Source organism: Chiloscyllium punctatum, chromosome 5, assembly GCF_047496795.1.
Source record: "Chiloscyllium punctatum isolate Juve2018m chromosome 5, sChiPun1.3, whole genome shotgun sequence".
Classification (NCBI taxonomy): domain Eukaryota; kingdom Metazoa; phylum Chordata; class Chondrichthyes; order Orectolobiformes; family Hemiscylliidae; genus Chiloscyllium; species Chiloscyllium punctatum.
Genome location: NC_092743.1, coordinates 38,499,779 through 38,526,119, shown reverse-complemented (window position 1 = coordinate 38,526,119; position 26,341 = coordinate 38,499,779). Strand labels below are relative to the sequence as shown.

General features: G+C 41.5%; 1 protein-coding gene across 1 annotated transcript in view; it reads right to left on the bottom strand.

Moving 5' to 3' along the window:
* tmie (transmembrane inner ear) overlaps positions 1 to 26,341 on the bottom strand; it is a 138,234-nt gene that overhangs the window by 15,277 nt on the left and 96,616 nt on the right. Inside the window, exon 3 of the mRNA XM_072570061.1 lies at positions 14,983 to 15,132. Within this exon, the coding sequence (XP_072426162.1) occupies positions 14,983 to 15,132 (150 nt within the window). The remainder of the gene's footprint in view (positions 1 to 14,982; positions 15,133 to 26,341) is intronic.

The window sequence follows — 26,341 nt, the reverse complement described above, 5'->3', positions numbered from 1 at the left end:
ATAATCAAACGACATTGTCCTGTGTGGGAATATTCTGGTCCTATTCCAGTCCTATTCCAAATGCCAGCACACACATGGGACTAGCACTTGGCCGATTTTCCAAATCTTATTCACTGCCAAGGTGTGAAGCAACAACACAGAATGTTGGAATTAAGGTAAACATCAGCCTTTGTTTGGATAAAGTCATATAATGGTGGACCCATTGTGTTTTTTTTAATTGACCTATTTTTCTAACCAACCTGTTCAGAGCTGTTATTACACACATCTGGAGCAGGTGGGACTTGAACCAAGAGCCCTCAGTCTAGGGGTAGGGACACTATGACCCCACCACAAGGGGACCATTGCGCTAGCTGCTTTTAAAGTCATTTAGAAGATCTTTGCAGACAGAGTGAAGTTGAAGAAGCCGATGTCAACCATAATCACAGCAATCCTTGTTAAGAGCAAAAAGATATTGTATGAGAAGTGCTTTTATGGAAAGTGGCATTATCTGACAAAATGTGATGGAGATGGAAAAATTGGGAAAATTAAATCATGTCCTCACAGGAATCGGTGTGTGAGGAAGTGTGTTCAAGGTAGCTATTTGGTCTGACTTGTAATTAAATGCTTGTTTAAGTACAACAGTCATTATCATCTGTTATATGACGACTCCGCTAGCTGGCTGTGCAATCAGCCACCTTCAAATTGGATCTACGCAACATCAATCACAAGGTACAAAGGCCGACTATAATCATGTACTCCGATCTATAGAGACTCGTATAATAAATGTGATTGGATGAGTAATTGTGGCTTTGAATTATTAAGCCATGAATTATCTGTTCATTCCCCCATCTTGACAATGGTATAGTCAGTTAGCAAACTGTCTCAGACAAGTTTCTCCATGCCTGAATCCAGCTGTTCCTCTGAGTCCCACTCCAGAGATTTGAGTGTTGATGTTGTATTTCTTTCCCAACATTTCTCTACTTGAGTGATTTGTTTTGGGATATAGTTTCACAGGCACAACCAGGAAGAGTAAAAAGATGATTTTGAGATCCTGACCCTAGTTGGGTGGGGTGTAAAAGTTTTAAAAATCTTATACTATTTTTAACAGAGGTAGGATGTGTGTGGGGCACCTTTGGGAAACATGTTTTTCATATTTAATGAGGATGTGTGCCTCAGCTTTACTCTCCAATTTCAATTCACCTCTGGAAGGCAATATTTCTCCAGCTTAAGAAAATCTGGCAGATAAAAGATGGCAAAAAACTTCAGCGTGGATGAATTAAGAGACTTTTCAAAACCCCTGCGCTTCCAGTGGAGCAGGACCACTTTCCATTCACTTTCCCCACCCTTTTCCCCTAATCTGCTTATTTACACAGTTTGGGATGGAATAGTCTTCACCATGACATCACCAATCCCTGACAGCATTCGGAGCCATCTTTACACTTGAGGGTACACTTGAGCCTTCCCTGTGACCACCAAAGTCTCAAACTGTCTCTGTTCCTGTACGGTTTTCTCTTGACCTGACTTAACACCTTTCTACCCATTCTCTGCACGAGGAGCCCAAACTGACTCAATCTTGGATGGCAACTTCTGCTTCAGTGTTTTCCCACCTGGGAGAAAGCCATCTTTTCAATCAGATGTATTTCTGGGTGGAGACTCCGTTTAAAATTAATTTTACCCACTTCGGAGTTAATACTCTGCACTGTTCTGGGAAAACAGATTCCTGATCATCTCACCCAAACCTCCTTCACACAACATGGAAATGCTGCCCCACTAAACAGTAGCATTGCTGGGTATCATTTTCATTCTGAACAACTACAGCTCTAAAGCAGAAGTGGTGAATTGAAGCTCGAAATGACTGTGGGGTCAAGCCCCACTCTAGAGATTTGAGTGTGCAATCTAGGCTGACTCATTTGTGAGGGAGTGTTGCACTCTCAAAGGTATAGTCTTTTCATCTTTACCGGGTTATATAAAATGATTATATAAGAGGACCTTGTTCAGTCCATGTCATATGTGTGGACTCCTTGAGTGAGCATACGTTTAACCACTTACCAATCCTTTCCCATATTTCTTTTAAAATATATATCCAATTTTGCTTGTAAGTTACTTCAGTACCTTTTTCAATCTGCCCATTCAAAATAACTCTCTTCATAAATACTCCCCTCATCTCTCTCTGGTTCTTTTGCTAGTTATCTTAAATCCACTTCCTCTGGTTATCAATCCTCCGACCAGTGAAAACGGTTTCTACTGAATGATTATACTGTTTACTTTTGAGCAGCTCTAATTAAATCACACTTTAATCTTCCTTTCTCTGGGGTGTTTATTTGCACCTTTCCTAAACTCTTCAAAGGGAATATCTTGGAAACTAAGGAAGAGAAGGTTTAAAAGCATTTTAGATGTCAAAATATTGATGTAGTGTCTGGTTAACACTGTGTTAAAGCTGTTCATTTCTGAATTTGTTTACGATGATATAAAATTCTGTTCACTTTCGGCATCACTGTGTGTGTGAGCTGAAAATATACAAACACACGGGAGGCCAGAATCTCAAGGGTCTGCTGACATTCTAAGCTAATTAGTTTCCTCTCTGATTTAACCTTCAGGCATTTTGTTAAATTGTTTGTGTTAAATCCCCTAATAATAAAGCAGCCCAAGTCAGCCCAAAGCTCAAACTGCAATCAAGCCACTTACTTCGAAACAAAGCCCAACTGTTACTCTCCCGTCACCCTACAGGAGTCATCACCATCTCCCACCATTGGTATCCAAGTTCTGGGCTTTAGAAAAGCCAGGCAGACAGCCTGTGCTCCAAGTGGAAAAGTGTGGCATTGGAAAAGCACAGCAGGTCAGGCAGCATCCGAAGAGCAGGAGAATCAACATTTCAGGAATAAGTCCTTCATCAGGAATTCCACACTTTTCGAGTCTGACTCTCCAGTCTTCATTTTCTCTCGGTCCATGCCCTGGGTTGTCTCCAATCAGACAGCCAATTCCACTATACAGTTACACTTTGCAAATCATCCATATTGTTATTGGATCTTGCAGCACCTTTTTTTGAATGAAGCCCTACTTTGACTAATAACAATAAGATTCAAATAAGATTACTGATGCAAAGTTGTTCTGCCTGATTTCCAATCTAATGTTACTAAAGTCCCCAAAGCCTGACTTCCAATTTGAATTCTACTTTGAGCCCATTTATGATGTTTTCAAATTCACTGCTCCCATCCTAAAAACAAACATATATGAGCATCATAAAGATGCCTGAAAGCAGCCCACCCCCATGCTATGGAGCAAGTAAAACATGGCAGGGTCTGTTTCTAACTGAAGAAGGCCCAGTTTTAATAAAGGTGGTAAAAACAATGACTGCAGATGCTAGAAACCAGATTCTGGATTAGTGGCGCTGGAAGAGCACAGCAGTTCAGGCAGCATCCAAGGAGCTTCGAAATTGACGTTTCGGGCAAAATCCCTTCATCAGGAATAAACACCACTAATCCAGTTTTAATAAAATCAACTTTACTGAAAAGTACCAAGAGGCATTATTTAGGCCATATAAAGTTTCCATACTCCTATTTAGAGAGAGATAAGTAGTGGCAGTTTAAGCTGAGGGGAGAGATTGAGAAGAAGAGTCCTTCATGATACTGCACCAGAGTAGGAATTGAACCCAGGCTGTTTGTATTGGCAAACCAGCTATCCAGGCAACTGAGCTAACCTCCTACTCCACCTCAATTAGGCCATATATGTATTCATTTAACTTCCAGAGTGTCCTCACTGCATTCAGTACTTTCTTTAGAGGACAAAGAAAGAGTGCCATCTTGAGCTGATCTCCCTATAGAAAGTCACCCTTAATATTGATTAATCTAAGTTTTCAAGAATGTTTTACTAACAAAACCAAGAAAATCTTCAAAATTTCTTCTCCTGTTATTGGTCTATCTACTCTTATACATTACTCTCCCAGTTTTTCTTTGAAACCGCATGCCATTTGCTTTGCTCTAGCTTTATAAATCCTGTCAGAAAGCACTTTCTCCATGAATATTCACCATGATCGAGTGGTTGACCCAATCAGGTACATCTGTGTACACTCCAAATTGTTTTTCATTTTGTAATTCTTCTGGTTTGGAATGTTTTATTAACTTAACTTCCAATTTGTTCATGGCCTCTAAGACTTCCCAATTTCATTGGCTTCTGCTCCTAGCTCCTCATTTCGAGTTTTCTTTTTCCTTTTTAAGCCATATCCTCTTTCTTGCCTTCATCTATTTCTGACTGCCCCCTTTGACTAATAAATTTCCTTTCAATGGTTCTCGATCTTTTTTCCTGGGACCATATTCACTCCCAGACCCTCTGTTTGATCTTACACTGCATTTTCCATCTTTGTACTTCATGTTCAACTGTATTGGCCTAATGTCCTGCCCCTCATCTTATACAATCATCCAGCTTTTATCTTTTCTGGTAGCCTTCCCTACTCAACTCATGATAGTGACATTTCTGCATTGATTGGCACTTTATAAATATTTTCTGAGACTTTTGGAATCACAATCGGTCTTCCTATCATGGTCTTAACTGGGTCCTGACCCATCACCCTCCCACCTGATTAAATACCCAAACCCACCACAAGGGAATGTATTAAATATCACCCAATGATAAACAGATTATTAATTATGTTCCTAAATGTAATTTTTTGTGACTGGCTTTGTACAAACTGGTATTTGCTTTTGATTGTAACACAACAGCAACAGCAAGAACAACTCACCAGCTTAAAAAGATTTGCTGATGTCCCCAGTATGTGAAAGGTGTGAAATAGCAACTGTAAAGGTATATGTCTATTCTACTCATTTGAAGTTGACATCTTCAGCGGACGAAGAGAAATTGGCAATTTTGGCTGAATTTCTCCTTTAATCATTTGACGATTTCCCCATTAACATTGCTTCTGATCATATACCTTTCTTCAAATTGATCCTTTCAAAAATGGACAAAGATGCTCCTCTGATATCTAAAAGCTGGGATCAACAATAGAGACGGGGATAAAAGCAATTTCCACAGCAATCAGTCCACCATAATTATTCAAGGGAAGCATTTTAATTCAACATCAATCTGGATTCTTTGCAGTGAGCAAGGGGATGAGTGAGAAGGAAAGAAAGAAAGAGACAGAGCAAAGAAGAGAGAGCAAGGAAGACAGACAGTAAAGAAGAGAAGTGAACCGAGGAAGCAGGGAGAAGAAAATAATGTCATCTAGACCAGTAGAGGACCACGTTCAAGAGAAACTAAAAATATGTTTAATCAGGAATGTGGAGGATGAAGTATGAGAATGGACAGCGAGGGATAAGATGCTTTGGTTGGACAATTCACTGGAGGGTGACATGATGGTAGGGTACTGGATTAAATTGACATTTCACTCAGAGACTAAAAGGAGAATACAAGGGAAGAATAGTTTTCTGAAACTATTAAGGGAATAAGGGAAGCTGAGAGTAATAAAATGGGATGAAACTGATAAAGTGTCAGTGCTACAATGGAATAAACAAGTTACAAATAAAAGGGTCCTATGAGACACAGATGCCCAAAAAAAATGGAGTGGAACTGTGAAGACAGAGGGGGAGACAGAAAGAGAGAGAGAAAGAGTCACTCAGGAATACAGATAAAGACAAATTTCCTGAAATTTCTGAGGGATTCTTCCTGTATCCTATTGTAACTCTCTCTATATGCCATGTCTTCACAATTTTCTGGTGTTTCATACTTTTATTGTCTGCTCATTTCAAGGCAGGCCCGAGGACTCTGCAGCAGGTAAGGATCACTGTGAAACAGAATTACACAAATGTGAAACAGGCCAGGATTATTGTGAAACAGTCTGGGACATGTGTGAGGCAGGTCAGCATCATTGTGAAGCAGACTGAGAGGAGTGTGAGGTAGGCCAATATTGCTGTAAAGCAGACCAGGAGGAGTGCGAGGCAAGTCAGAATTATTGTGAAGCAGACTGAGATGAGTGTAAAAAAGATCAGGCTTACTGTGAAGCAGGATAGGCAGTGTGTGGGGTAGGTTGGGATCACTTTGAAGGAGACCAGGGGCATAATGAGGCAAATTGGTACTAGTGAAAAGAGTATGAAAGGATTAGCATCACCGTGCAGCAGACAAGGAGCATACAAAGTGGATTGGGAGAAGCGTGAAGCTGGTCAGGACCAATATTGACCAGTCAGAATAAGAGTAGAACTTACAGTTGCCACATTTTTCATTGTCCTTAGCACAGAAAAAGGCCTTTTGGCCCATTGACTGGATTAGTGGTGCTGGAAGAGCACAGCAGTTCAGGCAGCATCCAACGAGCAGCGAAATCGACGTTTCGGGCAAAAGCCCTTCATCAGGAATAAAGGCAGTGAGCCTGAAGCATGGAGAGATAAGCTAGAGGAGGGTGGGGGTGGGGAGAGAGTAGCATAGAGTACAATGGGTGAGTGGGGGAGGAGATGAAGGTGATAGGTCAAGGAGGAGAGGGTGGAGTGGATAGGTGGAAAAGGAGATAGGCAGGTCAGACAAGTCAAGGAGACAGTAACTGAGCTGGAAGTTTGAAACTAGGATGAGGTGGGGGAAGGGGAAATGAGGAAGCTGTTGAAGTCCACATTGATGCCCTGGGGTTGAAGGGTTCCGAGGCGGAAGATGAGGCGATCTTCCTCCAGGCGTCTGGTGGTGAGGGAGCGGCGGTGAAGGAGGGCCAGGACCTCCATGTCCTCGGCAGAGTGGGAGGGGGAGTTGAAATGTTGGGCCACGGGGCGGTCTGGTTGATTGGTGCGGGTGTCTCGGAGATGTTCCCTAAAGCGCTCTGCTAGGAGGCGCCCAGTCTCCCCAATGTAGAGGAGACCACATCGGGAGCAACGGATACAATAAATGATATTGGTGGATGTGCAGGTGAAACTTTGATGGATGTGGAAGGCTCCTTTAGGGCCTTGGATAGAGGTGAGGGAGGAGGTGTGGGCACAGGTTTTACAGTTCCTGCGGTGGCAGGGGAAAGTGCCAGAATAGGAGGGTGGGTCATAGGGGGGTGTGGACCTGACCAAGTAGTCACGGAGGGAATGGTCTTTGCGGAAGGCGGAAAGGGGTGGGGAGGGAAATATATCCCTGGTGGTGGGGTCTTTTTGGAGGTGGCGGAAATGTCGGTGGATGATTTGGTTGATGCGAAGATTTGTAGGGTGGAAGGTGAGCACCAGGGGCGTTCTGTCCTTGTTACGGTTGGAGGGGTGGGGTCTGAGGGCGGAGGTGCAGGATGTGGACGAGATGCGTTGGAGGGCATCTTTAACCACGTGGGAAGGGAAATTGCGGTCTCTAAAGAAGGAGGCCATCTGGTGTGTCCTATGGTGGAACTGGTCCTCCTGGGAGCAGATACGGCGGAGGCGGAGAAATTGGGAATACGGGATGGCATTTTTGCAAGAGATAGGGTGGGAAGAGGTGTAATCCAGGTAGCTATGGGAGTCAGTGGGTTTGTAAAAAATGTCAGTGTCAAGTCGGTCGTCACTAATGGAGATGGAGAGGTCCAGGAAGGGGAGCGAGGTGTCAGAGATAGTCCAGGTAAATTTAAGGTCAGGGTGGAATGTGTTGGTGAAGTTGATGAATTGCTCAACCTCCTCACGGGAGCACGACGTGGCGCCAATGCAGTCATCAATGTAGCGGAGGAAGAGGTGGGGAGTGGTGCCGGTGTAATTACAGAAGATCAACCGTTCTACGTAGCCAACAAAGAGACAGGCATAGCTGGGGCCCATACGTGTGCCCATGGCTACCCTTTTGGTCTGGAGGAAGTGGGAGGATTCAAAGGAGAAATTGTTAAGGGTGAGGACCAGTTCGGCCAAACGAAAGTCAAACATAACCACCTAACTATTTTAATCTCATTTTCCACCACTTGGTCCATAGCCTTGTATTTTTTGCTATTGCAAGTGAACATTTAAATATTCTTAAATATGATGAAGATTTCTGTCTCTGCCCTCTGAGGGTACAGGCTTTGGATTACAGAACCCCACCACCTTCTGAGTGAAAATTTGTTTCCTCAGATACCTTTAAACCTCCTGCCTCTTACCTTAAATCTACACCAACTGGTGATTGTTCTCTCCACCAAAGAGAAAAGATCCTTCCTGTCCACCCTGTCTATGCCCCTCATAATTTTATACATGTCAATCATGTTCCCCCTCAGTCTCCTCTGCTCCAATGAAAACAATCTCTGGTCTATCAAATTGCTTTTCAGAACTAAAATTCTCCATCCCGTATTCCCAATTTCTCCTGTCAATCTCCTCTGCACATTATTCAGTGCAATCAGTTATTCAATATAAAGAGAATTGCGTAGAACTTCAAAAGGATGTAACAATTTTGACAGAATAGACAGACAAGTGACAGACACAATTTATTGCATAGAGGAGTGAAATTTTTGTAGGAAGAAAACAGAAAGACACTAAAAATTAAAGGAGAGAATTCTAAAAGGAGGGTGCAGAAGCAAATGGATCTAAATGAATAATAAATCAAAGAGCTGCAAATGCTGGAGATCTAAAACAAAAACAGAAAGTGCTGGAGAAATTCAGCAGGTCTGGTAGCATCTGAAGAGAAAAATGTTTCAAATCCAGTGGCCTTTTGTTAGAACTGAACTTTTTTTGTAGACCTAAATGAACATGTGCATAAAACAGTGAAGGTGGCTGGAAAGCTTGGGTCATCAGCTAACAAAACATTCAATTTACTATTTTAATAATATATCCATTTATTATGGCAACATCAAATTAAAGGAAGAAAGTTACATTAAACTGGTATAAAATACTGGAATCCCCTGAACTCCAGTAGAGCATTCAGTTCTGGGCACGGTACTTCAGGAATGATTTGAAGGTATTAGAAGATTCATGAGAATGGTTTCAAGTGGGAAGAATTTGTGTTAGGTAGTAGATTAGAGAAGTTGGGCTGTTTGTCCTTCTAGAAGAGAAAGTTGAGAAAGTGATTTGATAAAGAGTTCACAACAAAGCAGATAGGGAAAAACTGTTCCCATTGTTGGAAGGATCAAGAATCACAGAACCCAGATTGATGGATTTGACAAAAGAAACAATGGAGACATGGGGAGAAGTTCTTTAAACAGAGAGCACATTTTCTGAAAATGAACAGTGAATGGATGTGGACTGAATCCGTAGGAATATATCTGGACCTAATCATTTGGATCAAAACCAAGTAAAATTTTGTTTTGTAATATTTTGTAGATTCAGATTCTTGCATGAAAAGCTTGGTGATGAGTAGTGTGGACAAATCCAAATTGCCTTCCTTGTAGGTGCCTGAACCACAGGAATTTGATTCCTTCCAACTTCTGCAGCAAACCCTGCTGAGGTCTATAATGGAGAACACAGGGGAGCCAAGTACAATCAATCTATAATTGGATCATGACTGGGATCTTTAGCACCAATAGGAATCTTTGTGAGAAACTAAAACTTATAGAAAAAGGCAGAGAAACAATGATGGTGATAATGAACAAGGGCAAGAACAGATAGAAGCAAGAAAGAAGAACAGATTAAAAGGAAAGTAGGTGGCAATTTGTTTGAGACAGCAAGGGAGACAGAGAATAAGTGAGAGATGGCAACTGAAGGATAGAATATGAAAATGAGGAACTATACGAAAGAAAGAATAAAAGTTAGACTAAACAATCACAGTATTGCAGCACCATTCATATGCCAAATATTTCTCTTCAATATAAAACATAAATAAATAGTTTGCAAGTGTTAAATCTGCAGAACTAGCCTAGCTACTGAGAAGAAAACACCTTAAAAAATGGGATGACCTCTGCTAGGCCATAACATATCATTCAAAATGACCACATCATTCATCTGTAGGTCAGAAATTGATGAATGTAAAAAACGAATGATGGACTTGCGTTGTTTACGTTATTTACATTCAGCAATTTCTTTCTCCTGAGTTTCTCCAGCACTTTCTGTTTTTATTAATTCTTTTCAGTTCAGATGACAGGTTGTTGTCACTGCCAGGACCAGCATTTAGTTTTCATTCTTTTGTTAAGGTTATGGCTGTAGCGATTTTGTACTTTTGAATTCTATTCTTAAAAATGTACATTCAAGATATGAAAATTAATGGAAATGTAGACTTTTGTTTTGAAACATAAAGTGAGAGTAAGCCATTTGCTCTTCAAACCTGCTCTACCAGTCAATAAGATCAGAGCTGATCTGATTTTGGTCTAATCTCCAATTTCCTGTCAAACTCCATAATCCTTGATTCTCTTATCCATCACAATCTATCTCACTGAGCCTTGAACAAAATTTATAAACCTAGCCATCAATACCTTCTCAGAATAAGAATTTTACATAATAATACTCAATCTTAGATTATTTTACTTCATCTCTGTTAAAATAGGGAGATCTCTTATTCTTAAACTTTATCCATAGTTTAGTTTTTCCCTCTACAGGAAACATCCTCTGGGGTTCTGTTTCAAACAGATCACCAATGGATGCAGGCATAACCTATGAGTAAAAGCCTCAATATTTCTTCATGAGATAAGATCTTCATTCCAGTATATGAGTCAATTGCACCTTCTCTAAACTGCTTCTAAAGCAGTTTTATCTTTTTTTTTCAAATTTATGGCGGCGTGGTGGCTCAGTGGTTAGCTACCTCACAGCACCAGGCTCCCAGGTATGATTTCAGCCTCGGGCAACTGTCTGTGTGGAGTTTGCCCATTCTTCCTGTGTCTGTGCGGGTTTCCTCCGGGTGCTCTGATTTCCTCCCACAGTCCAAAGATGTGCAGCTTAGGTGAATTGGCTATGCTAAATTGCCCATAGTGTTAGGTGCATCATTTGGAGGGAAATGGGTCTGGGTGGGTTGCTCTTTGAAGGGTCGGTGTGGACTTGTTGGGCCGAAGGGAATCTAATCTAAATACTTGGATGATGCAAGGTGAAATAGATGAACCTCATTCTTCTTTTTGTGGTAATTTTGATAATTCCTTCTGACATCAATTGCACCGCAACTGCTAATTCAAGCTGATAACCCAACAAACCTAATATGAAACAGAGAAGAAGATGTTAATGAAGATGCACAGACAGACAGGAGTTAGGTTTAGGTGTGAAAAGCAGCAAGAGTGAGGCCTCAGTACAAGTGACCAATGGGAATCAGAATTCAGTATAGGCCACCAATGGAGACCAGGGTTCAATGTGAGCAACTAATGGGTGTTATGGATTAGTGTGGGAAACCAATGAGAGTTACTGAATTACAATGAACAGCCAATGGAAATCAGAGGTAAAAACAATGACTGCAGATGCTGAAAACCAAATACTGGATTAGTGGTGCTGGAAGAGCACAGCAGTTCAGGCAGCATCCAATGAGCAGCGAAATCAATGTTTCGGGCAAAAGCCCTTCATCAGGAATAAAGGCAGTGAGCCTGCAGCATGGAGAGATAAGCTAGAGGAGGGTGGGGGTAGGGAGAGAGTAGCATAGAGTACAATGGGTGAGTGGGGGAGGAGATGAAGGTGATAGGTCAAGGAGGAGAGGGTGGAGTGGATAGGTGGAAAAGAAGATAGGCAGGTCGGACCACAACAGCAACATGATGAGGAATTTAGTCCCGGTTGCTACCAAGACTCAGAGATTTTGCTTTGTAAAGTCTTTGAGTTTTAAGTCTGGCAGCATGAGTAAGAGCTTTGGATCAAGAATTCCAGCAGGAATCATCATTATGGATCAGAAACTTTACTTCCCATGTTTGTTGGCTTCAAAATTTACTTTCAAGAACCTTGAATTAATTAAAATGAATTGACAATTAAGCTGTAACATGTATAGGGAAATTTTTCATTTTTCCACTTCATGGGAAAGGTGGGGTGAATCCTATTCAATCAAAAGGATAATAAAGCAACTGTATTCGTATATAAGTGATTATACATATTCAGTGAAACTTCTGCCTGTGAATCAATGACAACACTACACTGGTTTTTTATTTAGTTAAAAACAGAAAACGTTGGGAATATTCAGCAGCAGGCCTGACAGCAACTGCTTTTCACAGTCATACTCTCTTTAGCCCAACCTTTTGCTTCTTTCCTTTATCCTCCATGTTGCATTTTAATTTTCTTTGTCATTTAATCTGTCTTGTCTTTCAACCTATCACATAGTTTCCCTTTCTTTCTTATCGCACTATCACCCCGCTAACCTCCTGCCTCCTTTGTCTGCTTTTATACTTCCTTAAAACAGAGTGTAATTCTTTGCTACAGAAGGCTGTCAAGGCTGGATTGTTAAATATATTCAAGGTTGAGATCGATATTTTTATTCTGTAAGGAAATCAGGTTTATTGGCAGGAAAGTGGAATTGAGCATAATCAGATCAGCCATGATCTCATTGAATATTAGAGCAGACTCGATGGGCTAAGTGGTCTATTTCTGCTTCTATATCTTATTTCCTTATATCTCTGAAGAATCATATTGGACATGAAACATGAACTCTTTCTCCTCAGTTTCTCCAGTACTTTCTGTTTTTATTAATTCTCTTCAGTTCAGATGAAAGGTTGTTGACATGAAACATTTATGCTGTTTCAACTTTCAACCTTGCCGCATGACCTGCTGAATATTTCCGGAATTTTCTGTTTCTGTTCCAGATTTCCAGCATCAAGAGTATATTGCTTTTTTTAATGACTGGTCCTCTATTTATTCATTGATTTTCCTTCACTCAGCTCCTGCAGTGAACTCCACATTTGCTGATTCCTAGTATGGATTATGTCCACTTTCTAAGCAATAAGTTAGCAAACTTTGCTCAGCACTATTCAAACAAGCAGCCCTGTTGCTGTATTATACATATGTTGTCAGAGAGACTGGATTCTGTCTTTTCATACCAGTCCTGAATTCCCATAACAGAATCAGGAACTGAAGACTAAAATGTAGCATTCCTACTAGAACATTACTGCAAATCTGGCCTTTATGGCATGCAGTTGTCAAAACATTCGACAAATTCACTTTACTCAAAACAGCAAATCTGATAATAGCCCTTCAAATAAGAGACAGAAAGACACGAGAGGACGTTTCTTCAGTTACAGATTCTTGTTGGCGGAGGAATTGAAATAAAAGAACAGAAGTTGACCCAGTGAGTAGTCATCTTGAATTCAAAGGGGTGCCATTTCATCTTCCTCCTGAAGGACAGGTAGAGAGTGGACAGATCTGTGCTGGAGTTGACCAGAGACAGTTTGCAAAGGGATAGTGTCAGAGGAATCTATGATTTAAGGGTAAAAAGAGAGAAAAATAAAAAGAGAGAAAATGAGAAAGCAGATCAGGTCAAGGAAAGTAAGACAATATGACGTTCTTTCATTTAAATTTCATTTTACTGGAGATTTACTCTTATTTTTAAGTTCTTATGTTCTGAAGCTGAAATGCAGATTCGCAGGGACTATTAACCTTCTCTATCTGGCCGAATGACTGTTGAGAGTGTCACTATCGTATGTCCTTGTACTTTCTACAAAACATCCACAGATATAGCTCACATCAACAAATGTACACACCCATGTGATGACACACACACATGTACATAACTCAAAATAACTATGCTGAGTTTTTAAAATTAATTCCTGATGCTCCAACTGTTGGTTCAGCTGAGATCAGATAGTTTCAATGAGCTGATTGAAAGCTCAGAGATTCAACTGAAATCACAACCCCAGGGCATTTCATCCAGAAATATTTCAATTAGTTACAACAGCACAGAGGAGGAAGACAAATACTGATGGGACACTGATCTAATTTTGAAACACATAAATCAAAATAACAGCAACAAAAACTCACATTTAAACAGCACCCGTAAATGTAATAACGTTTTACAAAACTCTGCACTGAAGTATCTTAAGCAGGGGATTACATACAGTTGGGTTTTAGTCAGGATATGAAGTAATGAAAGAAAATCATTTTAGTGAAATCTTCTAACTTAATCTTTAACATTTCGCATAATTTCAGAACCCATGTTGGGAGAAACTGAATGAATGACAAGATGAGCCAATTGGAATGACAGAACAAGCTCAAGAGGCTGAATAGCATACTTCTCTTACTATTAATTCAATGGAGTATTTCTTGATTCCTAATTCAACATGGAGCCGAGTGGGCAACAGGGAGGTGTCTCAGTTGTTATTGGTCTTTGATGACCTGCATGTCTTTCTTCTTCCTTATAACTCAAGTGAAGTTTGTTCTGTCTCTTGCACATTGTGTGGCTCCTTTATACTCTAAATGTTAACCAGTCCTTTATCTTTGGTTAAAGTTAATTTTGCAGGCATCACAGCATTTATTGCTTATCCCTTATTCCTTCTGTTCTTGAACCACCATAGTCCTTATGCAGAAATGTTCTCAAATGCTGTCAGGTGCAGTGGAGAAGATCACTGCCTGTAGTTGGAGTGACATGGCTGCTTATTAGCTATTTACCAAATCAGGATAATCTCTAGGCCTTGCTGCAAGCAGACATGTTTCTTTATCTTCAGAATTTCAAATAGAGCTGAACACTGCAATCATCAGGGAACAATATAACATCTGATTTTTGTATTGATAGTGATGGATTAGTAGGAGTTTCCTGCAATTTCACTTTTTATACAAGCAAAGAAATTGACTGAGAGCAAGTGACGCCTTTAAAAGCAGTTTAAGTGGAATCTATTAAAGGAGTGTTGCTTGATTTTGTTTCAAGGGAGTTTTGGGAAGGAGTTTGCCGTTCCCTAAATTAAGGAGGAGATAAAAAATGGCAGGGAGTCTATTATTGAATAAACATACCAGGGCCCCTAGAAGTTTCAGTTGAAAGAGGTTTCCTCGTTCATTAACAGTGTTTCTGTATAATTTGATTGTCTTGCCTGAAAAGTTAATTTCCATGAATTCCAGAATAGCATAACTGGACACCCATCAGTGTCTAATATCCTTGGCCAAAATCCGAGCTACAAGGTGCAAAGATTTCATTGTTTGATTTAAATCCTTTGTCTTTTGTCTATGTTTTCCTTCTGAACCTTTAGTATAGGAGGAAGATGTCTTCACGGAAACATATTTTTGAGAAAGATTGTTTTTAATATTTAGGAAACTCATAGCTCACCTCCTGGCATCTCTGTCAGTTCGTTGAGTGGTGGAACATTATCCAAGGTGTTGGCATACCTCTTTGCAGCCTGGCGCTGGGCATAACGTGCTTCAATCTCCTTCTTCGTTCTGGGAATTCTGCACTTGAAGATACAGCACAGTACAATTACTGGAAAGAAAGAGAAAGATCTTATGATTCTCTAAGAATATTGGCGATCTCCATGTACAAGTTGTCTTACTGCTGAGTCAAGGCATCAAGTCTCATTGGCTGAACAAAACAAAATCTGGCCAGCCATTCCAATGCAATACTGAGGGTGCTACAGACTATCTGAAGAGAATTGTGAACATAAAGTTCCTAAGGGGGAGTTTTTTATGGGCTAATGTAAAAGGGGAATGCAAGTTACAGAGGGAGTATCAGGAAGGAAGTCAAGATTTTAGGCCTATAAAAGAGATGTCATAGCTAGACGAAGTGATTGTAAATGGGACAACTCAAAATGAGTGCAGATCTTTGTGGAAGTTTTGCAGTTGGAACAGATTATATAAACAGGGATGGGTGAGGTCATGGAGGGGTTTGAAAATGAGGATCAGGAATTTAAAATCAAGTTGTTGCTTTATCAGAAGTTAATGTTAAACATTAGTAAGGAAATGAGATTTGGTTCAAGTTAAAACATGTGCTGCAAAGTTTTGGATGATACCAAGTTTACAGAGGGTTGAATGTGAGGTCAGCCAGTATTTCATTGGAATAGTCAGATGGCAATAATCAGTTAGAAGAGTAGTTAAGCATGAATGAGGGATTTAGCAATGAAGGCAGGGAGAGGTGTGAAGTTGGGCAATGTTACTGATGGGGAAATAGCTGGCCTCAGTGATGCATATGTGGTTAGAAGTATGGCTGAATGCGTCATCAAGGTTGTAATCAGATTTCTTTAATCTCAAATAATTATCAGTAAAAGGAATAGAATTGGCAATTAGGGAATGGAGTTTGGCGAATGGGTGGGGGTTGGTGGGGTAACAAATTGAAAACAGACCTGAGGAGAAATTACTTTTTTCAATGGGTAATGAATCCGTGGTAATCACTACCTCAGAGTGCAGTGGATGTTGGGACATAGAATAAATTTAAGGAGGAGATATGCAGACTTTTCATTAGCAACAGTTTGAAGGATTATGGAGAGTGGGCAGGAAAATAGGGCTGAGGCTGACATGAGTTTGGCCACCATTATGTTAATTGACAGAGCAGATTTGAGGGGCTGAATTGCCTACTCCTGCTCCTAATTCTTAAGTTCTTATTATGGGGAAAAAGCAGGAAAGTGGAGTTATGATCTCATTGAATAGCTGAGTGAGCACAATGGGCTGAATGGCCTACTTCTGCTCTGATGGCTTAATATTTGGGGAACTCCTCCAGCGCCCGTTGTTGGAGAAGGATCAAGTTACAATTTCAAGATTGTCAGTGAGAAGAGCTGAGGGGAAACTTCTTTACTCTGAGTGTTGTTAGGATTTGGACTGTGCTGGCTGCCTAGGATAATGCTGGAGGTGGAGCCTGTAGGGAGTTTCAAAAGAGAGCTGAAAATATATTTGAAGGTGTTGAAGTTAGAGGACATTGGAGATGGGGCTGGAGAATGGGCCTAGCTGGGCAGCTCTTTAGAAATTGGTACAGACATCATGGGTCAAATGACCTCCTTCTACACTATAAAATTCTATAATTCTATGATTCTGTAAGTCTCATTATGTTAATGAGTAGTATATGTGACTAGTGATACCTGCTAATGTGAGGGGCAATTTGAACTAGGACTGCTCACACTCACTGCTGTATGTTATGTAAGTAGTTAATATAAGTGTTATTCACTAGTATGAGGACAGACTCACTTTTCTACAACCTCAGTACAATCTCACTACACTAGTTACCTTTAAAATCAGGGTTTTAATTGCATTAAAGGAGGCAAATTTCACTATGTGAAAGAGAGTTCAGCCTCTCCATGCTATGTCCACTCCCACTACAACGTCCATAGTTCTTGTCATTCTGATTACATTACTTTTAGCCATGCCTTTTCCTTGCCCTTCCAGCAATGCGTTGTTAATATTGAGGCTATAGTTGCCATGGAAGAAAGACGTTTCAGCTGGCCTCTCCTCCTTCACAGCAATTTGGTGAGAAGGAACAGGTAGTGCCCATAACGTTTGCTGGGAGAGAACGTCTTTTTTTCTGTTAAAATGCAGCTTCAAAGAATGTCAGCACAGCTTGATGGATTCTGTCTCACTGATCAGCCCCGAAGCCAAATAACCCCAAAAGGGACATAATCGCTATAAAGAGAAAAAAAGTCACAGTTGGTATTTCACTGCTCTACAGAAGTTGATTGTAAAGAAGTGATCAGTGCCGAAGGTCCTCATCTGCCTTAGAATCAGACCAGGTAGCAGGAAATTTAGATCAAACACAAACACTCAATGACAGAACTATTGAGTCTTTATCCCTTGGCACAGCAATAATTTGAGCAGGGGCACAGTGTGATGCCAGTTACTGCCTCCCTATCACAATTAGACTGGGAATCTGGGAGGATTTAAGCATTTTCAGATGGGAATCACTTTTCAGTAATTCCCATAATTGAAAAATCAGAACTTGTCAAAATCATGTTTTCCTTCCACTGATGTGAATTGGTGTTGGCATTGTTTTCTTGGGTATGGTAAAAGAACTGAACAAAAGAAGTAAATTAAGAATGTATCTTAGGAAAGGAAGGTTTTGCAATCAATTTTAACAATACCATTTGAGTGGACTTTATTGAAATATGCATAGTGACATTTTTACATAATTCACGCCCAATCAATACTACCTTTTTTCTTATTTTGCTGTTGTCATGTGTAATTTAGGGAGAGGATCCTTTGATTGCTGCTAACATCTGAGCTTCTAGATTAGCTTAGATTCCCTACAGTTGGCCCTTCAGCCCAACAAGTCCACACTGACTCTCAGAAGAGTAACCCACCCAGACCCATTTCCCTCTAATACACCTAACACTATGGGTAATTTAGCATGGCTATTTCACCTGGCCTCCACAACTTTGATCGTGGGAGGAATCTGGAGCACCCAGAGGAAACCCACGCAGACACAGGGAGAATGTGCAAACTCCACCCAGTTGCCCAAAACTGGAATCGGACCTGGGACGCTGGTGCTGGCAGGCAGCAGTGCTAATCACTGATCCACTGTGCTGCCATTGTAGGAATATTGGGATTGCCTTAAAGTCAAATTGATTTGCAAATATTTCCAGAATTCCATTACCCTTTGAATCAACGTACTTCCTGATTTCCCTCGTAAATGGCCCATCTCCAATTTTGCATTTATGTTGTATTGTTCTGTATTCCTCCACCAGAGTATCAGGTAGAATCACATGAGAAGTTCAGCAAGTCTATCTTGATTTTGGGAGTAATACCTACATTTTCCAACTACATTCTGGATATCAAGATGAGATACCAGGCAGCTGTGAGATGCCTATTAACAACCTCATTAACACCAAATCTCTGCTCATTAACATACAGCTTTCTATCCTACCATTTGCCCTGAGGAAACAAGATATCAATGATTCATGACACAGAAGTTTGAGTGGGGATCTGGTGACCACAGTCTTGGACACTAAGCAACAGTATATCAGGGCACATTCCAGGACACAGCCACACATAACTCTAAATCATGGAGCCTGGCACTTGAGACTTGACAGCCTCTCAGGACCTTCATGGTTCTTGTCCAATCCATTTTCAGGAAACTTCTGCGCTTCAATGCTGCACCTCAGGATGCACCAGTAGCTGGCATTGCAATTCTCTAATGAGGACACTGCATGCTGAGGCAAGCATCCAACTCAGACACTAGGCCAGGCTGCATCTCAGGGCTGGTCACATGATCGCTTAGTTCTCAATTACCTTGATGCTACCTAGATGCTCATAGTATCCTTGCCTTGCCATACCTTTTAGAACTTTATCCCCTCAAATGGAGATATCAGGCTCACAGTACTCAGGCACAAAGGCAGAAAGCTTGCCATGATTGTCAGCACTCTTTAGTCGCAGCAAGGGAGATAGCCTTCAGTCAGGGAGTCCGTTCTCAATGTTGCCGCCACAGATACTGTCGCTGCTGCTGAAACTGCCTCCTGTCCAATCTCCCCCGCTGCCGTGGCAGATCCACTTGCATGCCGAGCTGAGGCAACACTCTGAGCCCACTGAGAGACAGCTCAAATACTGCCGAGAGACCAGGCCGGGATCCAGCACGAGCCACCGAGAGACCAGGCCGGGATCCAGCACGAACCACCGAGAGAGCAGGTGTTGCATTCAGAATCTAAGGAATTTTGGAAGATTATATAATAAGTGCATCTATTTTGCAGCTACTTCTTGTTGGAACATAGGATGGAGGGCATCTGAACCTAGGGGCAGCATGTATGTCCAATAGATTTCCCATCAATTTTGCTTTGGTGATGGTTCTTACTTTCGGTTCTTCCCTCTCATTCACTTTGTGATTTTCAAAGAGCTTTGGAGAAGACTTAAAAAAACCTCCGAGTGAAGATGTACACAAGATAGCTCAAATGGACCTCAGTTTAATGCCTCATCAGAAAGAATATTCCTGCAACAGTATACCACTGCCTCGGTACTGTGTGTGATGATAATTTCAAAGGTTAGGTTAGTGTTAAATTTTCTGGGATCAGATTTGAAACAACAAATGAATCACAGTGACTGTGATCATTTTCAAATCTCCAGCCCCACTCTTCTATTTTGAAATTTCTCCCACCATATCCTCTGTCTTTTAGCTCAGTTTGAATGCTGTTTATGTTGTTTCCACATGTCATAAATACTCATTGCCTATTGAATGGAACTGTCCAGTGCTGGCAGTTTATATTGTCCCTCCATATTTTAATGAAACCTTATATCTTAATCTATTGCCACAGCTGTCAATGCTAGACAAACCAAAGTTGAGAGATATTCGACTGGGAACCAAATAACCTGAGGCAGTGATTCACAACTAAACATGAACATATCTGAAACCAACAGTTTAGCCTGCAGGGTGCCAGGGGACTATTCATTGGCAAAGATTCAATCTCTTTCCCTTTGTCCCCTCCTCTTTCTCTGCCGTTCTCTCTTTCTTGAAACATTTTTTTCACAAAACTACATTGACCCTTGACCTACATTTCCCTAGCCCTGGGATTCATAAGTACTTTCTTCCTATAGGTACAAAAATGGATCTCTGAATATCCCTGAAATCACTGCACAGAGGCCAGTATGCCATCACCCTTTATTTACACACGGAGAGTGTTTGACACTGATCCAGCTCCCTCAGAGCCGGCTCTCAGAGTGAACAGAACCTCTGACACTCCTGTTTATGTCTGTCAGCCAGTGCTCCCTGCTTGGGCCAGATTAACAGCCCTAATCAGAGAACACATATTCTATGAGGTCCACCTGGCTGACCTTATCATAATCACTTCATCTCTCGCCCTCTAAGTACTGGGACAGTGGCCTGTTCTTTTTCTTGTATCATCTCCTGAGGAGTTTTCACAAGGTGTCCCAGTCCTCTGACTCAGCCTCAGATACAGGTGGCGTGTGCAGGATTGTAGTCCACCTTTTGCGCACAGAGTGTCTTGGAAGGAATTTCATGTTCTTCCTTGGTCGGTAAAGGCATCGGGATTGTTAAGTCTGTTGTGTCTATCTCAGACTCCTAGACTTCTCCTGAGAGGGAGGGAGAGAACCCACAGCCTTTCTGGCTGTTCTGAGGGGCTGGTATGTTTTATGCCTGCCCTGTTGGTGAGTTTGCAGCTTTCATGTGGTCCACGTGCATGTTCAGGACCACCTTACCTACCTGAACCTTGTACGCTACGTGACCTGACCTTATAGTGACCTTGCCTCTTACCCATGCATGGCCATTTCCATGACTTTGGCACCAAACTTCAACTCCATAAAGAAAATTGTCTCTGTCACTTAGCAAAGCCTTGCATCCAGCACTAGTATTCCTGATGCCGTTTCACTGTCACCTCCATCTCAGGGAAGATCAGATTTAACCTGGTGCAGCGTTTTCTCCCCATTAGTAACTCAGCTGGAGTTATCCCTGAGTTGCCTGAGGGATGGTCCAATAATCAAACAGGAACCAAGACGGTTTAGAATCGAGTGAAGCTTTGGACTGTTTCTTTAAGCTTGACTTAAGTGTATGGACCGCTCTTTCTTCCAGACCATTGGATGATGGATGGTATGGAGCTATCCCTATATGGTGAATGACAGTTGGCTTTAAGAAATACTCGAATTCCCTGCTGGTAAATAATGACCTATTGTCTGGGACCAACACTTCTGGGAGCCCATGTATTGCAAAAGATGTTCGCAGCGTTTCTATCGTCATGCCCGTGATAGACGAATGAACTCTATGCATGTCCAATCAATTACAGTGGGCATCCGCAATGACTAAGAACATTGAACTCATGAAAGGACTTACATAGTCAATGTGTAACTGAGTCCAGGGTTTACCCGGCCATTCCAATGAACGTGGGGGAGCTGCTGGTGGTAATTTCTGGCCTGGTTGGCACTCTGGGCACTGCCCCACCAACACAGCTATATCTGCATCCAATCCTGGCCACCAGACATAACTTTTCATCAATATCTTCATTTTGGACACCCCCAGGTGATACTGGTGGAGTTCAGCTAGTATCTGATGGTGACCTTTGCTTTGGACAATCACTCTTGCTCCTCATAATAAAATGCCATCTGCTATGGTGATCTGGTCTTGCAAGGTCCAGAAAAGTTTCAGTTCTAGTCCTGATGGCCCCTTTGTTTCCACCCCCCCCACCATCAGTTGCTTCGGGTTTTTATCAGGACCAGATCTTTTTGTCTCCACAGTGTGATATTGTCAGCTGTGATTGCAAGTGTGTCCCGAAAGTTTAGAACCAGGATGTGCATTCTCCTGGATACTGGTCAATGAAATCTCTTACTTAATTCAGGCCCAATGGGACTCTTGCTGTATCAAATGTGCATAGTGGCAGCAACTACAGTGGCTCGCTGGTGCAGATCCTGAAGAAAATATTAATCTGTTAGCTAAGGCTTGTCTTTGTTTTGAGGTTTTGCTGTGAGCTGATCTAGAGTCCTTCTGTTCATGATACATTCTGAGTGAGGCTATGCAATTGTTTTCCCCAAGCTCAGTCGGCCTTGTGAAAGTGTCCACTTCCCTTGGCATACCCTGTAACTCATATGCTCCACTTGCTGCATTTTGATAAAGCCAGTTGAAGTCCAGTTGGGTTTCAGCTTGGAGGCACTTTTGCGTGCTTATATCATTAATCTCAGATACCAAGCAGTCTCTCAGCATCTCATTAAGGGTTAAACAAAAGTCTACCTGTCATCTTAACCTCGTCAAGCATCCAGACACGGATTCCCCTTCTTCTCGAACTGCCAAGTAAAACCGACAGCATCTCAGAAATAGAGAAGGCTTGAGGTCTAAATATTCCTTAGCTAAAGCCGTCAACTTTTGAAAGGTTTTAATATCTGGTGCCTCAGGAAATGTTAGGCTCTGGTGGAAAAAAAACTGTGGATCCACAAGCCGTCAGGAGGATTACTTGTTTTTCATCTGCCTCAATATCATTTGCCTGCAAAAAATAATGCTTCTTTCTACATACTGGGCCCAGTCTTCAATGGCAGGATTGAATCAGTCAAGCATCTAAAACAACTACATGATGCCAGAAATGCTTACCCCAACTCAAAGATGTTACAAGAGAATTTCTTCAGAAGCATGTTTTTTTCTCTCATCATTACTGAAATAACTTCACAGTTGCTGGCATCCCATCATCAAGTCACCGTTTATTTTCATTTTTGAGGTACTTGACACTGGTCTGGCATCCATAGGACCCAGAGTGAACCATACCTCTGACACTCCTGTTTATATTTTATTTTTGTTTTCTCAGAGCCAGTCCCTCAAGTGAGGAGAAGCTCTGACAATCAAGTTCATATCTGTCAGCCAGGGCTCCCGAATTGGATCAGATTAACAGAGTTAAAAAGTGTGGCATTGGAAAAGCACAGCACGTCAGGCAGCATCCGAGGAACAGGAGAGACAATGTTTCAGACATAAGCCTTTCATCAGGAATGTGGAAGGGGACGGGGCCTGAGAGATAATTAGGAGGGTGGGGGTAGGGGGAAGGTAGCTGGGAATGGAAGTAGATGTAGATAGGGGGGTGATTGTAATAGTTCTGAGGGGTGGGTGGAAAGGTAGGAAGGAAGATGGAAAGGTAGGACAGTTCAAGAGGAGAGTGCCGAGTTGGATGGTTCGACCTAGGATGTGGTGGGGGGGAGGGGAGATAAGGAAACTGGTGAAGTTGACGTTGATGCTGTGATGTTGAAGGATCTCACGGCAGAAGCTGGGGCATTCTTCCTCCAGTCGACGGGTGGCTTGGATTAACAGTGCCAATCAGGGAACTCATATTTTATGACGTTCAGCTGGCTGACCTTGTCACAATCACTACAATCCTCTATGATGTGAAGATGCTACTGTTGGACTGGGGTGGATAATGTTAAAAATCACACAACACCAGGTTATAGTCCAACAGGTTTATTTGGAAGCACTAGCTTTGGAAGCGCTGCTCCTTCATCAGGTAACTAGTGAGACAGGGTCATGGGACACAGAATTTATAACACATGATCATAGTGTCATGCAACTAATATGATAAATTGAACAAACCTAGATTACTGTTAAGTCTTTCATCTTTTAGACTGGATTGCAAGTTTTGATCCATTCATATGTAAACCTCAGAACTTCTTTCAAGTCACATTCTTGAGATAACTTAAGCTTTTATTAAAGAAAAGCTAATATCTCAGCTCAGACAATGCATTAAAGGTTTGAGGTTAGAGTCTGTCTGTATCTTAAGCTTGAGTCAGACTGGTTCTATTTCCAAAGTAGGAAGTTATTAAATGTTACCTGGATTGACTGCCTGTATTGTGCTTTTTGAGCAAAATAGAATGTATCTGCAAGTACAATTCTGCAAATGCAGATTCACCCCACTGACTTATATGTGTGTGTGTGCGCGCGCGCAAGCATGTGGGGGGGAGCGGGGGGGGGGGGGGGGGTGGGGGTGGGGAGAGACAGCATATGTCTGTGTGTTTCTGTGTGTGTGGGAGAGAGTGCAAGTGTGACTGTGTGCATACCTGTGAGTGTGTATGTGTATGTGCATGAGTGTGACAAAGTACAAGCATGTGAGTGTGGGGTGTGTATGTACGTGAGTATGAAAGAAAAACTGTTTGAGGGTGTGTGTGTATGTGTATTTTGTGTGAGTGTGTGTGTGAGAATGTAAGTGTGCTGGGGTCACCTGCAGTGTGACATGAACCCCAGGTCCCAATTGAGATCATCCTCATGGGTACCGAACTTGGCGATTAGCCTATGCTTGGCCACTCTGCGTTGTTGTGTATCCCTAATTCTGTCTTGGAGAACGGTCACCCGAAGATCTGAGGTCGAATGCCCCTGACAGCTGAATTGTTCCCTGACTTGGAGTGCTCCTACCAAACGAAGGCGCAACACTCCAAAAGCTAGTACTTCCAAATAAACCTGTTGGACTATAACCTGGTGTTATGTAATATAATCCTCTAATGAAAGAATGGAACCAGCAGGAGCATTGCTGAAATTGTACAAAGACTTCAGTAGCTTGGGTTTATCTCCTTCCTCTTATGTTTCTTTAATTCCTCTGCATTCTTAACTCTTCAAATCAGTATTTTCATATTCTTTTGTATTAAGGTATTAGTAAAGATCCTATATGTCACCTCACAAATTCTAAATTAACGGTTTTCAGATTTTCTCCTATCTGAAACTAGGAGAAAATTCTCTTTACTGATACCAGGTTGCATTTCTATGTAGTTTATTTTTCCTTTACTTTTCGAGACATTGTAGCTCAAGTCATACTTTAGCATGTCCTGGAGGGTGGTAATTATCTGCAATCATGCTAATCTTTTTGACTCCGCCAGCGCTCAGGACTCCAGTCAGATTAAGAGTACAGGGTAATTACATAATTGCACACTTTGGAAGGCAGGTTTTTTTCCATAAAACATGCCCAGCAATAGACTGGTCATCAATTTCCACCTGGAAAGTAGTCTAGCATCAACGTTGAGTCCTTTCTTGATAGATTTTATTACCTGTCACTTTTAAAATCCTTTAACCATCCAAAATAGCTGCTGTGTGAGCTCACACCAGGAAACAGCATCAAAGTTGAATTCATTGAAGCATCTGTGAGTCTATCCAATCCTTTCAGGAAAGGAACAATATTCTTCAATCATTTTCAGATACAATGAAAGGTCATCAATGTGTGTTATTAGGTGTCATTTGTAACAGCAATTTCAGACTGGGGGTAATGTGGGGGAGTAAAATGTAAATTAACCTTGTACCGAATATATTGCAATTTTAATGAAGGTAATTCGATGGGTGGATAGCTAACTGTCAAAACAAGACCGAACAACTTGCTCATTTCAAAACCTTAATGAAGCCGAAAGTTTTGTTTTCTTTAGGTTTCCACATGGATGGATTTCCTGGGCCTGTGGGAACCTGGTAGCTAAATGGAGACAAAAACTGCCAGCTGTCATGAAGTTATAGAATCATACAACATGGAAACAGACACTTCATTCCAATTCATCTATGCTGACCAGATTTCCTAAACTAAACTAGTCTCATTTGCCTGCATTGGGCCCATATCCCTCTAAACCTTTCCGATTCATGTATCTGTCCAAATGCTTTTTAAACGTTGTAATTGTACCTGGATTCATCACTTCCTCTGGCATTTCATTCCACATCTGAACCACGCTCCATGTGAAACAGTTTCGCCTCGGGTCCACTTAATCTTTATTCTTTCACCTTAAAAACAATGCTCCCTGGTTTTGGACTCACCCACCCTAGGGAAAAGGCCTTTGCCATTTGCCTTATCTAAGCCCGTCATGATTTTATAAACGTTTATAAGGTCACTCTTCAACTTCCTATGCACCAGTGAGAAAAGTCCCAGCCTCTCCTTATCACTCAAACCTTCCAGGCCTGGCAGTATCCTTGTAAAGCTTTTCTGTACCCTTTCCAAATTAATAATATCCTTTATTCTGAAGAAATGTCACCTTTGCTTTTAAAAGCTGGGCCCTTAACCCTGTGTTTAATCTAACATGCATTTGCTGACCAGCTGAGCAGCACCTGCATTTTCTATTCTTATTTCAGACCTTCAGCAACTATGCTGTTTGTGGCCGACCATCCACATCTATTACCATAGCAGCCAACATCAGACTAAACCTGAGTTGAGAGAGTTTCTATTGGAAACTAAATAACCTGAGGCAGTCATTCACAACAAAAGGCAAACATGCCTTAAACCAACAAATCTGTCTGCAATGTATCAGGGGATTGCCCATTGACAGTGATACATTCTGTTCCCCCTTCT